The sequence below is a fragment of the Hyposmocoma kahamanoa genome, unplaced genomic scaffold, assembly GCF_003589595.1.
Source record: "Hyposmocoma kahamanoa isolate Upper Pololo Valley unplaced genomic scaffold, ASM358959v1 95, whole genome shotgun sequence".
Lineage (NCBI taxonomy): Eukaryota > Metazoa > Arthropoda > Insecta > Lepidoptera > Cosmopterigidae > Hyposmocoma > Hyposmocoma kahamanoa.
In genome coordinates, this window is record NW_020654972.1 from 8971090 (window position 1) to 8990719 (window position 19630).

The 19630-nt window shown below is 36.2% G+C and overlaps 2 protein-coding genes across 2 annotated transcripts in view; one reads left to right on the forward strand and one right to left on the reverse strand.

The window, feature by feature from the left end:
* LOC113238351 (putative inorganic phosphate cotransporter) overlaps positions 1–10139 on the forward strand; it is a 16860-nt gene extending 6721 nt beyond the window's left edge. Inside the window, 5 exon segments of the mRNA XM_026475192.1 lie at positions 423–684; positions 1225–1392; positions 3648–3864; positions 4384–4622; positions 9787–10139. Of these exon segments, the coding sequence (XP_026330977.1) occupies positions 423–684; positions 1225–1392; positions 3648–3864; positions 4384–4622; positions 9787–10020 (1120 nt within the window). The 3' untranslated portion in view covers positions 10021–10139.
* A 3269-nt stretch (positions 10140–13408) lies between these two features.
* The window catches only part of LOC113238211, a 47300-nt gene continuing 41078 nt past the window's right edge, over positions 13409–19630 (reverse strand). The window contains exons 3-4 of the mRNA XM_026474996.1: positions 19116–19197; positions 13409–17358 (exon numbers count right to left, since the gene is read on the reverse strand). Coding sequence (XP_026330781.1) covers positions 15955–17358; positions 19116–19197 — 1486 coding nt within the window. The 3' untranslated portion in view covers positions 13409–15954. The remainder of the gene's footprint in view (positions 17359–19115; positions 19198–19630) is intronic.

A 19630-nucleotide genomic window follows, 5' to 3' on the forward strand; every position in this document is an offset into this window, starting at 1 on the left:
AATTTTTTATTTTATTTTTAAATCACCATATTGGGTTTTTGTTTTTTTATTTCATTCATGAGCAATGGTAGCTATTCAGTAAAATTGAACCCTGTTTGTTGTACTTGAGACTTTGTGGAGTGGAAGTCGCTTCGAATTGAATTTTTGACCCCGAGTTAGGTTTACGACTCGAGTTCTTGTTAAACTCGCGCTCGACTCGACTTGACTCGTGAGCGTTTTATACCACTGAGCCGCGCAAAATAGAGTCGAGTTTATAAATGTAGACTAACGGACCCAAGTTTTTTACAACACTACCTTATATTACCACATCAGACTGTTGTCTTAACAATAAACTGAAAACGAAACGAAATAAGTAGACTATTTATTTATTTGAATCTAAAAAAATCTGCGAAAGAAAAGATATACAAACAGTTTCATTTCAGACTCAGAACGACTTATTTGCACCTGCCTAGTCAATTTTTGTAATTCATATAGGGCCCAGTTACCCCAGCATTTGTACTTCTTCTCGCACGGTGGGTGCCCCCATCGGAACGCTCTATCTTCGGCGCTATGATTTTCGGCGGGGCGCAAGTCGGCAACATCCTGGGACCGTTAATATCGGGGCAGTTGCTGGCAGACGGCGGGCATTGGGAGAACGTTTTTTATGTTTTTGGCGGGCTTGGTATGATTTGGTTTGTGTTTTGGGTAAGTATGAACTCAATGCTTAAACAAGTTTCAATTCTAAATTGCTCAATCAACTCGAGCTCTAACATTTTGGATGTTACTAAGAGACCCCTCCACACTAGCGTCTTTCGAGTGTCGTCTTGCCTACAACGTACGCACAGCGTCGACACGAATGTCCTCGCGGCGGCGGAACTACGTCAGGGCGACGTCGTCCGTGAGCGACTCCTGGGGGTTCTTTTGATTTAGTCGAGTACCTATTAATTTATTTATTTTATTTATAGCCTTTATTGCTTATTACTTATTACTCAATTTTGTTGACTCGGTACCTTCAGCTTGTCCGAAGATATAGGCACCTTCCAGAGATTTCCATTTCACCCAATCGTTTACTGTTTGCCTCTATGCTCGCTAAAGACGCTAGAGTGGTCATTCTTAATTTCGATCGCGCCACATTTCCATTCTGTAGCTGAATGTTATTATTTAGTTTCGTATTTTAATTTCGATTCTAATTTAAAACTCTAGGTTTGTTGTTTAATGATGTGACAAATATTACGTCTATTTTAGGCTCTTCTAAGCTACAGCACTCCTAACGAGCATCCCTTCATATCAGACTCCGAGAAGCAGTATCTGAACGCTAACGTGGCAGCGTCAGGGCTTCACAAGAAACTGGACCCGGTGCCTTTCAAGGCCATCCTGCGGTCGGCACCGCTTTGGTCTCTTGTATTGGCTGCTGTAAGTTAGACATTGAATTTGGACTTTTTAAAATTATCTACCTTGATAGTAAAGAGTAGAAGTCTGTTCTATTCTAAATAGACATTTATTGCAACGCCACAACTCATAGATACAAAAAAATATTGAAAACACACAAAATAAAATAAAAGTATTTAATAAACAAAATAAAAAATACACAAAACAAAAAGAAAACAATTTAAAAGACAAAAAGAGACGAATAGCAAGAAACAAAATATAACGACTACAAATTGTACTGTCGTTTGTGCAGTTGTGGTGTACGCAAAAGGACTTAATTCAGCTTGGGTATGCCACAGCCATAATTGACCGTCGTCGTGATGGTTTGAACCCTGACTATGGGATTGTTTTTTGGACAGCCCACGTTGTATTTTATATTGTACGCAAATATTATTGAAATGTGTATAGGTTTTAATTTTTCAATGTAGACCTTGCAATTAACATAACTTTATACCTAGTTTAAAATTATTAATTACATTAAATAAATAAATAACGCACACACTCAACTTAGCCCCGATCTAGGGAAACCCTGTGTCGGGGTGCCATGGACACACACATAGACCACAAATCATATCCAAACTCACGCGATAAACAAATGTGGGTATATAAATATATCTCCCGGTCCGGGAATCGAACTTAGGACCTCTGCGTGGCAGTCCACGGAGGTAGTTGAGCGTGTTGTGGAATTAACGTTTACGTAATGACTAAGGTAGAAACGGGAATGCTTCGATTGTTTCGATCATATGGAAAGGATGGGTGTTAGCAGAAAAACGAGACAAATTCATATAGCGCATATGAGGCGAAACACGGGGAAAATCGGTGTGTATGTTGTCTGTTGAAAACAATGTCTTCACTAAAAGAATATATCGGTAGTTCAAAATGTAAACTTATTTTCAGGAACTTTAATTGTTACTTCCCGTAAACTGACTTTTTCGTTTAGTGCCTATATTGATTTCAACGATAGACACGGTAATCAAAAGGCCAGGTCAATTGTATCAAAAATAAGTTGACTTGTAAGAAATGATGATGCGAGAGGAGTAAGTGAGAGGTACCTAATTCAGAAGAGTAGCAGGTTGTTATCCATCCATACTTTCGGCTAACATATCATTTAGTAGCAGTAGAAGGGAAGTACTGCCACCTTTCCTAATTCTGCCGCCTTAGCATTACAGCGTTTCGGTTTTGAAGGGAATTACAGGCACATTGAACTTGTCAATTTGTGCCTCAGGGTGACGAGCACGCTGGCAGTGCTCTTCAGATCTTTGCGATTTAAAGCTGGAAGTGGCACTGCACCTGTTATGGACAGGCGTGTAGCTTATCAACAGGTGCACGACTTGTTCGTCCCGTCACTTGATATTATAAAAAAATCTAGTTCAGCCTTGTGTTTGCCGGTAGGAGATATAAGATTGATGGTCTGTGCGTATGTATTACCTATTAACAATTTCTTTCGATATTGAGAGCAGTTATAATGGATTTAGATTACGTTAATGTACAAATTGTATAGATTTAGTTTCTTTTACGGTTTGTTTCAAGAATGTGTCGATTAATTCATTATAGTAGCTAATGTTGTTGTTATAGACACCATCATTGATGGAGTTGAAATTTAGTTAAATCGTTTATGAAAATTGGAAAATGATGACATTTCCTTCCCGAATGGAACAATGGTGAAAATTGCAAAATTTTTTACCGGATCATGTATATTATTTATCACTGTGGCTTCATGTTTGGTTTCTGTTTTTCAAGTGTAAGCTAATGAGTGACGAAAAGTTAACACTTAAGCCTTAACGTAATAAGTAGAAATTTAGGAGATAAGAGGCCTATTCATATATAAGCGATAATCGCTACCCCAGTAGGTATCGAAAAATACCGCATGGCATTCCGCCATTTCTAATAAAGTAAATAACATACAGTACAACTCTCAAAAATTTTTCCTGTTGACTGTACCACAGTACCTAAAAATATAAAGTTGTAAGTACCAGGATATCAGATGGGAATGAAATATTAATATTTATTCTTGATCGCCTGGATTGAGGAACGGCTCCGATGGGAATAGAAAATAATTTAAAATAAATCGGATCCTCCAGGCGATCGGTTTTAGGGGATCAGATGGGAATAAGTTAATGCGAAAGTTTAAAAATGTATATGGTATGATATAACGTACTGCTTTCCTCTACTCGACGTCACAGCTCTTCTTTTACATGTGTATATTATGTTCTTCCTTAAGTTTGTTGTATGTATTGCAGGTTGGTCACGACGCGGGCTACTTTACAATGATCACAGACTTGCCCAAGTATTTCTCGGACGTGCTCAAGTTCAACATTCAGGAGACAGGGTTGATGGCTGCTCTACCCTACTTTGCGATGTATTTGTTCTCGTTTATTTTCGCCGCTTTCTGCGATTACTGCATCAGGAAAAAGTTGCACAGCATCACAACCGGCAGAAAGATTTATACTACTATTTGTGAGTTTACTTCACGATCTAATAATCCCATAACTAGCTTTGTCAGGGATTTAAATATTTCGTATAGTTTACTAGAATTTCTGTTCTTTTTGTAAAGAAATTTGAGTGCAATTTCTTTAATGGATTTTGGTATGGAATTCTTATTTCGAAACGTACGTAAAATCACATTTGTACTAAACATACGTTATGTATGTGACCTTGAAAATATGTTATGGTTTCAGTATGGAACTCCTAATTCGAAATTTAAAGTCACAGTTAATACTAAAAATATGTATGTGACCTTGAAACGATATTATGGTTTCAGTATGGAACTCCTATTTAAATACTTCAATTTAATTTTAAAGTAAAGTACGTAAAGTCACTTTGTACTAAAAATACGTGGTGTATGTGGTCTTGAAACTAGTTCCGGTATGGAACGCCTATTCCGAAACGTACGTAAAGTCATAGTTTGTACTAATAATAACTTATGTTTATGACTTTGAAACTCGTTTCAACGTCATAAACTTTGCTTTTTTACAGCTTCAACATTACCAGCAATATTCATTATTCTGGCATCGTACTCGGGCTGCAATCGCGTTTTGGCTGTCATCTTCTTCATTGCCTGCATGGCGTTCATGGCAGGTTTCTACAGTAGCGTTAAAATTAACGCCATGGACATTGGCCCCAACTACGCGGGCACATGCTCTGCATTTGCCAATGGGCTGGGTGCTGTATCGGGTATTGTTACCCCGTACTTGGTTGGACTTTTGACGCCTGATGTGAGTACTGGGTACACCTCTAACTTCTTGCTTTTGTGCTTTCTTCTTACGTCCGATACTGTGGAATCTTTTGGTGAACATAGCTCCTGACGAACGGACCAGTAGGAGTTAGCACGACTTGTGCGAAAGCGTCGTAAAGCGCGTAATTTCTGTGCGAGAATAGCAGTATCTCGCGCTTTATGTCGCTCTCGCACTAGTCGCGACGTGTCGTGCTAGTCCTACTGTTATGAGCAGGTGTGTCGCTTACCATTAGGCGCATGGCTTGTTTCTTCACGTCAATTATATATTGATATTTTTTATAATATGTATAACAAAGGTAGACGTACTTGCTCTCCTTATCATAACTCACGCAATCGATATTTTAGCGAAATTGAGTTACGAACGTATCTGGGATACAAGCCCCTCTAATTAGTTTTTTAATATCTTACTTAGTTTCAGTTTTGTTGTTAAGCAAAATCTTTAATATAATAATTTTTAGCAATAAAACAGATGTCAATATCTCGAAAGTTACCGAATTGCAAAAGTGTGTTAGTTATGACAAGAAAATCAGCGTACGTCGTTCGTTGTTCAGCTTTCCAGTATTAATTAGAGGCATTTCAGACTGGATTTTAGGGGGTTGCGTCCCGCAATCTGCGCGTTGTAAATTATTATAAATAAGAAAATATAACATAGATCCGACGTTGACAAGCGCCAGATAAACCGCTGGGCAATTTGCAAATTTTGGGATAAATGTGAATTTAATAACAGGCTAGCAGGGGTTCAGTTGAACACCTAAAACCTTAGCAGGTTCGCTGTAGTACAAGAGAAATATCGTCACATAAAAATTATACAAAGTCAGATATTTTAATATTAAATAATTCGTTTTAGACATTAACTTTATTTAGCCTGTTTTCAGGATTTTATATGACCGGATAAAGTACATACTATCGTGTAACATATGTATTAGTACATTATTTAGACAATATCCTTGTATCGTATATTTTTTGTAAGACCGTTATTTAATAGTAAATACCTAATACATTTGATTTAGCAAAACAGTTTTTTTCGCTTCTCCTCCGGCGACTCGCCTATGCACACTTATTACTTTTTTGACTGCATATACAACAAACTAAATTTGTGACGTGATAGAATGTAACACTGGGCAGTAGTCTGTTCATCACTCTGAAAATCGACACCCTGCAGCTTGATATTGATTGCCTCTCTCTATCGGAAACTGCGTCTTTTCCGAGTCGAGGCGCATAATTGCGATTCCAACTGGCCGATCGGAAACTTTTAACATTTCCAATCGGACCAATAGCTGATTTAACTCACAAATTAGATAGACAAGATATAGTAGGAATCAGATTCATCTTCTCGCTCAGAAACCCATCTGATTTCGAGACTACCCGATCGGATCGATTCCGTTTTGAATCAAAGTCAGGACGCTGATGCGTCGTGAAAATTAAACACACATACTTGAACAAAGAATTGTCTCCATAAACGTTCACCATTTTCATTCAAGGACTTCATCATTTTCATAATATTTATTGTGAATCCTTCGTGTTGGTTTCAAGTTTTATAAGACTTAAGTTTTGTAAGATTGTTATTTAAGAGGGAGCAGAGGAAAAATTCCTAATCTTCGATTTGATTTTAGAGGGGTATATCCACTTTAAAGTTAAAAATAAAATATTGTATGTGTAACTACACGATATATTCAAGCATAGACATTAATCAGAAACATAAAACAATAAAGTTTCCTTGATAGATAAAAATCACGAAATGACCTCTAATTTTCACATTTTTTTCGATTTATCCTCGAAATGCTACAGGTTATTAGGACAAAAATTAGATAATTAATTATATTTATGCATGATCGACAACTGTCACTACGGATTTTTTTTAATCCCTTTAGTTTTAGAGTATTCCGCTAAAACGAATTCGGTACTTTTAATGCGCAAAATTCAACATCTCCTGTCGCATATATTTGTTGCACAAATTTGGGCGGAGCCAACGTCAAAACTTTTTTGGCATGAGAGCTCTTAATAATACCTAAACCATTTGATATAGTTTAACAGTTTTTCTCGCTTCTCCTCCGATGACCGGTAACAGAAACAAATGAACTGCGTTGTGATTGAGTGAATAATAAATCAATACATTTATCCTCCGCAGTTCTACGTGTTCACCTTGAGCGAAAGGTATCAAGTGATATAACTCAATAGGTCAGATAAGAGTATTGGTTTTTCTGCGAAACTCTTCAATCTTCAAGCCTTCAATTTATCAAATTGTGCAAGATTTTATCTCGCTGTTTGTTTATAATGTCATTTCCGCTTGTTGTTTATTTTCCGTCAATGGCGGCCACTTATCTAGAGCAACCAGCAGAATAATAAAAATAACATAAAAACTATGGCGATCGTCGCCATAGTCGGTTAGAATTATTATTTTTCCACTGCGTGAGCCAGAGTCGGTTTAGTAAAAATAACGTAAAAACTATGGCGACTGTCGCCAATACTAGTTAGTTAGAATTAATATTTTTCCGTAATGGCGCCCATTAAGCCTGGACCAGTGTCAGTTCTGTAAAAGTAATAGAAAAATTATGGCGGCCAAGACATGAGTCAGTCCTACAAAAATAACACAAAAATTATGGCGATCTAACGTTCCGCATGTTACATAGCTAGATATGTTTAGGTTTTTATCCATCCAAAACATAACGATTAGCATTTCAACTACGGACAAAGTTTTTAACTTAAAACGGAGAAACTATCTAACAGAAAAAGGAAATGTAAAAAAATGGGATTAGGAAAAGAGATAGAAAAAAGGATCAGGCGAGAAAATACATCACATTACCTACAATGTCGTATTTTCTCGAGTGTGTGAATAGAGGAGAAATATTACACAAATACAACAAGTAAAGTTTCATATAATTTTCTAAAATAAATCTCGATAGATTAGTGTATATATATAGAACATTTATTGGACTATTATATTATAACAAACAATGGATAGAAGTGGAAAAAGCACGTGGGCATGTATTACGATATCTTTCGTACAGTAGTGCATCGTCTTTGATGTTCTGCCGCCGCCAGTAGGTACTTACGTTTTGTCGTTCGCAGATATGCAAGGGTTGTCACATAATGAAAAAAATTGCGATTATTATTCTGCCCTAGGAACGAAAAAAGGCGCAACTGCTGTAATAAAGTACGCATAGTTGTGCCTTTTTTCGTTACGAACAATAATAAATAAATTATAGACATTTACATGAGTACTGCCATATTTTTATGTGACAGTTTATTTTTAGATGTTTTCAGTTTCCAAATATACGGCTAATAAATTTCATAATGATTGAACGGTGTTTCTTTAAGATATTATGTTACGACTTAAAGGAATCAATTCTTTCGAAAAATTCAGGATTTTTTCAAATAGTTTGATTCCCAGATGAACTTTTAAAAATCTTTGTAAAAAAGCCGTAGGACAGCCTGTATAATGTATTGGCATTTGGATGAACAATAATTGAATCATAAGAAAATGGGGCAACCTGAGGTGCATTGCCGCGATTTAAATTTTACATTACCTATTTAGCAAATTATGTTATCTAGATTATTGTTTCGTAACTGTTATACTTTATTTAGAACAAACAACGATTTTTGTAGAATTTGCTGAACTTATTCAAAACCTAAGAGTAAATAGTTGCGGGACGCGTCCCGCAGTGCCCGTCTCCCCGCGAATATCACACTATAGAGGTGGGCGTTTAAACGAAAAGCACTTAAAAAAGTCTGCTTTTTAATAAGCATATAAGCACGCTTTTCATTTTAACGTAAGCATTGGTCACTGGTCAGTTCTATACATCGAGTGTATAACCAGAAATAGAAACGAAATGTCATTTAATTTGTTTGAAAACTATTCTGCCATATCATCACTGTGACAATTGCGCTCCGATTGGCCAGCCCGAGTTCGAAACAATTGATGGGTGTCGTCAACTGTTCCTCTTCAAATCGACCAGTTAACTTGAGCTTTGCTATAATGGACGAAAATTATAAATTACATATTTAATATTTAATTACCGATGAAATTTTATATTACCGTTTGTTTTGTAATTATATGTTTTGCTGTTTTTCCCACACCACTGAATAGAACTGCACGGCATTGTTATCTTTATTACAATAAATACAGAATATTTTTTGGAATATACGGAGACGTACACACAGGTCAGTAGTTGGCCTACCTATGTTTCAGTGCAAACGAGAGTTGATATTTATAAGAGCTGTATCGCTAATGTGTTACCAGGAATATTTGGCCCTTATTTCGTCTCTATTTCTGGTTATATACTCGATGCTTCTATACATACTAATTTTTTACAACGTGCCTAAGTTTCAAGTAACGCCATCTATGTTTCCTAAGCAAATTAATTCAACATAACGTTACACGCTTTTTTAAACATAAAGTTTAAGCGCTTAAACGTTTTTCTAAACGACTTTTTAAGCGTCAAGCTAAAAAGCGTGTGAAAAGCGCCTTTACAAGCACGCTTTTTAAACGTACGTTTTAACGTTAATAAAATAAGCAGTTTTTTCCATTTCAACGGTTAACAACTACAAAAGTTAAACAACTTATGTTTTTAAACGCCAATGAACAGAATGTTAATATAATAATGTTATGTTATAAATAAAAATATAACTCGTTTTTTACAAAAAAAAAAACTTACTACTACTTACTTTAGTGGTCTACTCTTGCGTTTCGCCATCAACACAACAACGTTGCACGCTTTTTTTAACATAAAAGTCTATGCGCAGTAACTAACAATCGTTTAAGTGAATAACCTAACTTCCGGTTAAAAAACCGACCTCAAAATTCATTCATCCCCTAGTTTGCCAGTTTGGAATATTTTCTTGAAATTTAAATGGACTACATCTGAGGTTCGCTAATGGCGGAGTTATCGCGTAACATACATACAAAAAAACATACAGATGAATTGAGAACCTCATCCTTTTTTTGAAGTCGGTTAAAAAGCGTTTTAAAAAGCACTTTTTTTAAAAAAGCATACCGTTTAAACGTTTAGAAAAATAAGCAGTTTTCCCCATCTCTACCACACCATCGCTCTGCACAAAGTATACATACATTCGTTGCGCCACTGACTGGTAGGTACGTACAACAACACCAGGAAATAACACTTAATAAATTTTCCTCTTTACAGCAAACCGTGGAACAATGGCGTCAAGCATTCTGGTTCATATTCGTCGTGTTAGTAGGTACAAATATCATCTATCTCATCTGGGGGTCAGGAGAACAGCAATGGTGGGATGACGTGGAGAAGCACGGCTACCCCTCTGGGTGGAAACACGGGGCGTTGACGAAGAACTACACCGTCAAAAGGAAAGTCGTCCGTCCTAAACACGATCACTCGCCCGTCGTGGCTAATAGGAACTGAGAAGATAAATAAATAAGATTTAAAGCTAAGCTATTTCAAAAACTTTTTGCCGCCTTCTTCCACAACGATAAAACAGTTTTATTTTTCTTTACTTATTTTTTTTTAAATTATATCTGGCCATGGAAACAAAGTCCTTCAGCCGAAAACATAAACGTTTAATTATATTTCTGTAAATATGGCCACCACAAAGAGGATAGGCAATTTGAGGCGGCGTGTTTGGATTGACTCGGGATTCCTTAAAACGGGCCGATACGGGTATTTTAGTTCGAGATTCGTATAATTTCGCGTTTTAATCTTCGATTAAAGCACAATAGCACTATCCTATTCCACTTTAAACTAGATTTCACAAAATAATTGAAAGTCAAAATAAAAACGACACTTTTCCCTCCAAAAGGCCCAGAGCGAATCCTTCTCATGGAATTAATAAGTACTTCGTACAACTGGAAAGCTCACTGCAATTATTTTGACATATCAAAATGAACGTTAAATGAATAGCAATAAAATACTTTTTAAATAACCAATATCTCCTTAGAGATCTGAGCTCAAGTGAGACATCTTCTTTCTTGGTGTGTCCCTTTCGCACAATTGCCATGTGAGATATTTGATACAATACGGTAGTTGACTATAAAAAAAAATTGGCATAAAAACAATACGTCATTTTGTCCATGAATATTATAAGATGTTTGTAAATAATACCATACCAACTATGAATGCAATAGGTCGCAAATAAATCAAAGTCTTTATATTATTTCACGATATTTAAATATTATTGGAAAGTTTTATTTGTTTTACATTAGGCAACACTAAAATAATATGGCGTCATCTCTGTTTGTTAGTCAGAAAGAGACGGACCAAGATTTATGACATCTCGCTCGGCGCACGCTTCAATACACAGTAAGCCTTCCAGTTGTACGAAGTACTTATTAATTCCATGATCCTTCTTTACTTATTCTTTGTCGATAGGTTTGACATAAGCTGATTTTTTCCCCTTCGTTCCGCATGGAACAGGCGAAAGTTAGAGACCATACTGCCTAGTCATTAGTTTCCATTTTTCTTCAGTATTATTGAGACTTTTTGGTAGTCTGGACAATTCATACTTTTCACCAACTAAATCTATGCTTATGCTGATTTCGGCACGCCATTTTATACAGTGACCACTTTTTTCCATTCTTCATGGACCACACTTAGACTATATTTTTTTCCATCTTCTAAGGGACCACACCATCGATATGCATTTTAGGCACAAAACTAAATGGAATTTGTTTTTTATTAAACTTCTACTAATAAAACATAGAACATTAAAAAAATTTACCTTTTTAATTAGATATGATTGTATGGATCACATTTGTAATTTTTCTATTATGATTTTATTTGCAAGAACCAAGAACAGATGATGAAATAAAATTAATGTAATTAATTGCAAATGTATCGTGTAAAAACTAACTACAGAAACCCGCCATTTTCTTCGTTATTGTTGATACTTTGGTCTTGGGACCGCAACCGTTTTTGTTTTAAGCAGCATAGAGTTCAATTTAAATCTGTATGTGTCAAGTTTGACGTGCTCAGAATATTTTATATTGATAAACGTTTTCGACAAATTCTTTGACGTTGTAGACAAAATTTAAAAAATGCGGGTAGATTGTAATCGCAACGAGAAATCCGGGAGAATACTAATTTCCTAATTCTACGAACACCTGCAAATGTGATGTATTACTATTGTATTACAAACGACGAAATACTCGACTGCAGCTCTTTTTATTGGTTATGATATGAACTTTAATATGTAGAGGAATTTCCTTCTAAGAAATTGTAATTTTATTTTTATTGAACGTCGTATTTTGACAATTTATTTTGTGTTATTTTTATCTGTTACAGTTATATTATATTGTTTTATATTATAATTATTATATAAGTGACGATCGTGTTAGCCCTTATATTATATTATATTTTAAATTATAACATTGTGAAATAAATAACTTTATTCTAACGTACACAAGGTGTTTATAAAAATCATCAAATGAAACAATTGAACCGTTAATATGAATAAACTTTATTTTTTACAATAAAATATAATAGATAACCGCTGTTGTAACAAAACATTTTAACAATTTACTTTGGAACCAAATACACTTTGGGTGCCGACTATTATGCCTAACTAATATAAAATAATGGTAATTGATAGCCTAAAATCTAGACCAGTGTTTCTCAAACAAGCAACATTTTCCTGAACATTACCTTGGCCAAACTCTGCAGGGCTTAACGATGAGTATTTTTAATACTTCTCTAGAACTAGGTACTTTGAAACTGTAAAAAATTTAGATTTTTGAGCTGAATTTATATCTTGCTTGCAATTAAAGTTTAGAATACTGTGCCTCTACCCATGATAACACTCATACACCTAACACTGATAAGATGTCTCTAGAGGCCGCGTAAAAGAATACCATTGCCATAAAAAAAAATAGTTTACGCGCTCGCTAGCGACAATTGTTACAGCTACACACGACACGATTTTTGTCATAGCTTTGATTTAATGGCGCGTCACTATTAAGTGCGTTATTCAAATTAGACGCGTAACAGTAACTGCGCGTCTGTAGCTAATGTTTAGTTGACTAATAACTGCAAAAGTGGCGCGCGCGTGTCACGACAGTGGTGCTGCAACTGCACTTCTAAATATTGTATGAAAATTAGTAGTGGCGCGCCTGCAGTGCTACTCTGGCGCCACTGCAGCGCTTATATAAGTGTCGAATTTAAAGGCGCCCTTACTCAACGGTTTTAGTTTGAAATAAACTTCAAAGCGTGGTAAATGATGACATGCTAGTCGCATTGGTTGATATTAAGCCTAAATAAATTACGCTTTAAATGTGCCAGTAAATATAGCACAACTGTAAACTAGAACTTACCCGAATGATAAGCTGAACCGTTCCTAAAACTACACTGCAGAGTACATGACCCATTACTAAAATTAACATTGAACAATGTTAATCGAAATATCACTTGTCCCTACGTCTCTCGTAACCTACGGACGACTTAACGATAAATTTATACATTAAATACAGATCATCCAGCACCGTTTATTATATTTTCTTAGTAAAATAGATTCTACAGGTTTCTTTAATAATCGTAAGCTCGTGTAACCTTTAGAATCTGTTTTTTTTCATAAGCGTGAGTCAGTTTGAAATACTTTAAAGTTGAAAACGAATTTCTCCATTTCAAATTTGTAAGAGCCCAATAAAAGGCAAAAAAATCACAATTTTATCGATGTAACTGTAACAAAAACCCCCATCACAGAAGCAAGTATTCTACAATTAGGGGTTTATTTAAAGAAACGCTAAAAAATTTTGAATCATAATAACAATGTTCATATAAACCACTGACCACGGGTAATTTAAAAAAAGAATGACTTCAATCGTCTTTTAATTTTATTTAAACGTTCTATTGCGGTCAGTGGTTCGTATGAACATTGTTGTCATGATTAATTAAACCTTTTACCGTTAATCTATATACGTCATCATATTAAAACAATTGAAGGCCTTCTAACAGAATAGCTTGTAAACATTGTGGACCTGTTTGATATAGACGAATGAGACAAAATACACAAAAAAAAAACCAAAAGTAGTTCCTACTAACTCACGACTACCGCCCGTATACCTTCGAGTTCTTAACATTATTTCCGTTACAATTTCGCATTACTGGCCCCATAGTTAAAGCCCTAACTCATTTTTACAGGCTTTCGGTAAGGCAAATCAAATTCTTAAGTTGATCGATTCTGAACATCTCAAGAAACATTTAGGAACTATTAAAAAGCTCACCTTTGCCGTGAATAAATATAACAAATAGATAAAATTTACATACATAGTAAAAATCAACATATTGCGTGGTACTAAAAACCAATAAAATAATTAAATTAACATAATTTTTTACGTTTTAAAACAATACGATGATACTGAACAATTTGGAATGCCGCTAAAGCCGTAAATTCCTTTTACCCAACATAAAAAGGGTATAACATATATATTGTGCAATATATATTATATGATTTTTATTAAATAGGTCACTTATATGTTATATACATAGTCTACATCCTAGCTTCTCTATTTCTAACTATATTATTTGGTCTTTAGATGAGCGTTGTAACATTATGGCGTCATCGTTCGTACTTATAAAATAAGTGCACTTTCAAATTTAGTAGGTACGTAAGGTACATGTTCAATGTGTGTTGGTACACTATCTAGACTAGACATGCTGTAAGTTCGCGATACTGGGTGAAATTAATAATAAAATATCTCAGGCTCCAATGTTCTTTTTAATTATTAGTACGGAATGAAAGGAAGGGGGTTTTTAACCTTTTTTGATGACGATAAAGATAATAATGTGCCAGACATACCAATTGTCTGTACTGTACAACATGAGTACCAGAGCATCGGAATTAACTCTAAGTCACTTCCCAGAACACCAGATCAGAACCAATTTAGAAAAACTTATTTTCCAGTTCGGTCCTACTGAGAATCGAACCCGGGACTTCCTCATCCAGCGCCCAGTCGGGCCGCCGAGGGCGTCGAAAATTATATTCTATTTCGTTGCTTATTAAAGGAGACACTCAACTGCAACATAATCCTAAAGGTGAGACCCGTTTACCCTGATCGCGAACGCCACCGCCACGCAATAACAAAATATAATTTTATTATTAAAAGATAGAAAAATCACAGAAATCATAACAATTCTTTAACAAACAAAATTAACAATTTGAGAAACACTGCTCCGTTAAAAGAAGTAACGATAAGCGAACTTAAAATTCATTCAACTAAGTTAAAAAAAATGATTGCATGATTAGGCGAAACTCATGAAAAATAGATATAATTTCTTCAGGTACCTGACGGGGACAAGAAAGTTTGTACATGATGAATTTACCTTTTCAGTGGTTAACAAAACATTATTTCATTGGACCCTAAAATGTTCTTTAGTGTGAAAGTAGCACAAATTGTTTCATAAAGAAAATTAATTATAATACTTATGACATTTAAAGTCCAGAAGGTCTAAATTTGCATTATGTAGTTGGAAAAATAATAGTTTTTATGTTTCTATAATAATTAACAGACGTATCACAAAAAAGCGAGTCTGACTCGCATCGAGCTAAAATGACTAAACAATGTAAACCGAACATATTTAAATGTTCACAAATACACTTGTGGCTCGTAACATCTCCACACCTTTAAAATTCGGTGAATTAACCACGTGAGTACAAAATCGTGTATACAACATATACTTATATACTTCATTATAATATATTATATAACTACGTAAATGATAAATTGCAAAAAACATTGCAATTGTGTGTTGAATACGAAACAATCACCGTAAAAATGCAACGCAGTCTATGCATGTGGTGTCTTGGTTATGATTTGTTACAATCTAAACTATTAAGGCGATTCAAATAACCTAAAGTTAATACAAAAATGAGGTTTGTATTCAAATGACTTATGTATGTTTGGCATACTTTAATATTAACGATGCAATGTGATGGTCGATTTAGTACGACTTAATATGTATAGTATTCAATTGGTGTTATATATTTAATTTTATACTTCCACAGCAAATTATTTGAGTTTCTTAAATACATTATGCCTTGAATTTATTAGTGTGATACCAAATACTATCTAACTTATCTATCACCCCTATATTAATTATCAAAGACCTAAAGAAGCAGAATGTAGCAGACTACATAACTAGCTAAATAAATATATATTTATATTGATATATAATATTCCCTTCTATCTCAGTATAAATAAAATCTATCTCTAAGTTTATAAAAACTAATTTTTTAAAATGAACAATCATATCTTTATGCGTACAATGTAAAAGTAGATCTATGTATATAAATATTATTTGATTCTAAAGTAAATAATTTTTGGAATATCGTTAAGGCTAGTCGGTATCTCATACCATGGAAGCGTTTTCGTCGCTCGATTTGGCGGAGAAGTGGTCGGGTTCGGCCACGGCGGGGGCGTCGCAGAGCTTTGATGTACTGGCGGCCACTTCGGCAAGTGTGGCCAACGCCAGGAGATCAGCGCGACCGCAGAGAGCTAATCCTCCCGGCGCCTCCGTGGCTATTTTCAATTCAGGGGTGCGATGATGCTGCTGCTGCTCGGTCGCTGCCACCAGGCTGTTAATCTCGAAGCGTGTAATGCTGATCTTACGGGGCTTGCGCTTCTGGCTGCCGATGACGGTCTCGCGCCAACCATCCGCAGTCTCACGTCGCTCCGCGTGTGCGGCAGCAGAGTTCACTATGTGCGAGGACCCCTGCACCTTCGGCTTCAAGTTTATCGTCTTCTTCCTGCGTTTGTTCTCGCGCTTCTTCTGCTGGAATTTCTCGAGACTGAGCGAAGGCAGCGCAGCGATCTTCGCATCGAGGTCGAAGTCGGCGGCTTTGAACGTCTTCGTGGCGTTATTGTCCTGGTCGGCCATGTCCATCTGCTCTGGTTTCGGTTCGCTCTCGATCTCGGCGGAGCTTTGCTTTGAGTCTTCAGTAGTGGAAGTAGACTCCTCACTCCTGCCGTTATCCCAGCTGGAGGAGGCGGAGTAACCTTCATCGATTGACCTATCTGGGCCATCTCTCCGCTGGCGCTTGTTTACTATTAGTCCCCCATGTGCCATGAACTCCTGGTACCGTTTTCCCTTGCACGAGCGACCAGATCTCATCTTCTCATCGTCCGACCAGTTCCTCTGGTAGTATTCCTCGGCGGAATATCGCTTGTCAACGATCTGATCAATGACGTCCTGGTTTGTGAATATATCACCAGCCGCTTGACCGTGGTTGTACATGCGTTCTTTATTCTCGTCGAAGTCTTCGAATACTCGTGTGGTCTCAGAGAGAGCGTTCTGGAGATCACGAATGGTGTCCTCCTTGTTTGGTGTGGAGGAGTCGGGGGCGTGAGATCGACGGTCGGAGAGTGAGATCGTGTCGACCCTGTACGGAGTCGGGGAGTAGTACGGGTTGGGTGTGCGGGATTGAGCGGCGGCGGCGTCAAGGAGCCGGCTTAGGCCACCCATGTTTGATTCGTCAGCCAGCTTGCCCGGGGTGAACATTGAAAGCGGAGGCTTGGCTACAGCAGCTAGAGCAGCCGCCGCGGCGTGTTCGCGTGACTTCTTATTAAGGTCCAATTTCGTGGAGTTGTTGTTAGTCCGCTCTGGGTCGGGTTCGAGGTACTGCGGGGGGGAGTGCGGCGGGGGCTGCGGGGCGCGGTCGAGCTCGCGCGGCCGTGATGCTAGTGTACGCAGTGGTGGAGCAGGCAGCTTGTACCACTTAAAGTCAGGATTGGCATTGAAGAACGCGTCTTTGTACTGGAAATAAAGATATTCATCCATTAGTAACAGAGAGCAGTGAATAAAGTGCAATATCTTCCTTTTGCAAGATTTTTCTTTTTTTTTAGACCTGGGGAATTCTAAAAATGTATTGAGGTAACCTACTCATTATGCGTGCAGTTAAACAACGAAATGAGAATGACGGTCTGCTGCGTTTTTTATGGATAAAATAAGTGCGCATTTGATTTCTATATCAAAGGGACGACGAGGTTTTTACGCCTTATGATTAATTATCATTGGGAAATATTTAAATGCATATCCATTGACTTACAAATAAATGGACGACGGGTCTAATACAAAAACCACGAAAAAAATGTCCCAAGTCAACCTATTTAAACGTAGTGACATGTAAAGGAATATGAAAAAGCTAAAACGTTGAATTTAAATTGTAATGTCATCGCAGTACTGTCTAATTTTGCTTGCTTCGCTGTCAGTCGAACAAATGAAGACTAAAGCGTGAATGACGCTCTGTATACGACTTTAACGCCCTATAAGTTCGGACACTTTTTAGCGCGGACCCGACGTCCGTATAATTGTAAGTCAATGACTACAAATAAAACAACTGTCTAAACTACTAGTTTAGACAAATCAAAAATAATTTAAAAACATGTATCAAAATTAGACCTCTGCTAAATTCTCAGTGTACAACGAAAGTGTTAACAAAAATATGGTTTATATCACAAAAATACTGATTGCACATCAATTTAAATTAACTCTAAACGAAATAACAATTCTTTTAACAAAATTACCGTAATTTTTCTCAAAAGTTGCTTCACAAATTATCTACGTTTATACAATGAATCACGTACAACAAATATATATATATATGATATAACGAATAACAACTATTGCAGTATTCAATATCTTCAAATTATAATTTCAATAGCAGAAGAGATCCTTGTGAAAGAGTGCGTCCAGGGAAGTACTGCCGCCAAGCGGTAAGTGAGAATTACTGTGTTTCGGTTTTAAAGTGTAAGGCTGCGGTGGGCGCAGTGGCAGAGCCCCTAAGATCTTTGCGATTTAAAGCTCCGAGTAACAGTGCAACTGTCATGGATAGGCGTGTCCCTTACCACCGCACGATTTGTACGACCAGTCATTGAAATTTTATCGACACACAACTGAGATGATTTAAATTTATCTTTGCTGAAAATTTAAAACTGACTTGGGACCCTGGGACAGACAGAGTGATTTTTTTTAAATGGGACAGTATGAGGAAATCTAAAACCATAGAAGATACAAGGAAACTGTCTTAGGAACCATTAAGTCTTTTTTTGTGAAAACATTTTTGGCGTAGTCCATTTTTTGGTTAAGCGTGAGTCCACGTCTTTAATGAATAATAATTTTATTAAATTTGACCAAGTTCTACTGTCCTGATGTTTTGCGTCCTATGCAATGAAATCATCCTATAAGAAGCTGAGTCTATCAGCAAAATAAAAATTAGTTAATTTCATTCATTTTGTACGAAAAACAATTTATGAAATTTGACTAACTTCTGCACAATTACATAAAACTGTATCGATCAGCACTAAAAAAATGTGCGATCAATTTTATTCATTTTTATGGACAATTCAATAAAAAATTTATGTATGCCAAAATTGATTTCACAAAAAAAGAACTTAATGGTTCCTAAGACAATTTCCTTAGAACTTATTATATACGCACATATTGCATATGCATCATTGACATTAAATATATCTAAAATACTATCAAATATGTATGCAGGAATGCTCTCGTACCTGTTTTGCAAGACCAGTGTAGCAGGCTTTCTCCTCTTTGTCCAAGTTGGCCCACCACTCGCCGAGGATCTTCGTTATTGATCTATAAATAAAGAAGAAATTTAGTTTAGCTTTTCTGCCCACCTTCTGTTTTTATTTAGTTTTTTGTTTGTTTATTTATTTTTCACAAAATTATGTTTTTTTTTGCAAATTTTGAGTTTTGTTCTAGAACCCCCTATAAGCGCTTTTTAAAAATATCTTACTAACCATTTGTACAATTCAGTGGTAATTTTTGTATATTATGTCTGTTTTTTTTAATTTCTTTTATTTTCACAAACTAGCTGGTGTCTTGAACTGCGTGGAATAAGAATTTCGTGTGGCCTACGGCACCACTTACTTGACAGATGACTGGTTTTCGATACAAACTTTTGTAATTTTTCACAAACGTTTTCCATACAAACAATACCAAAATGTCAGTTGTTATGAGAGCGGCAAAGCCAGAAAAGACTTCATTTTCCTTAACAATTTCAAATTAA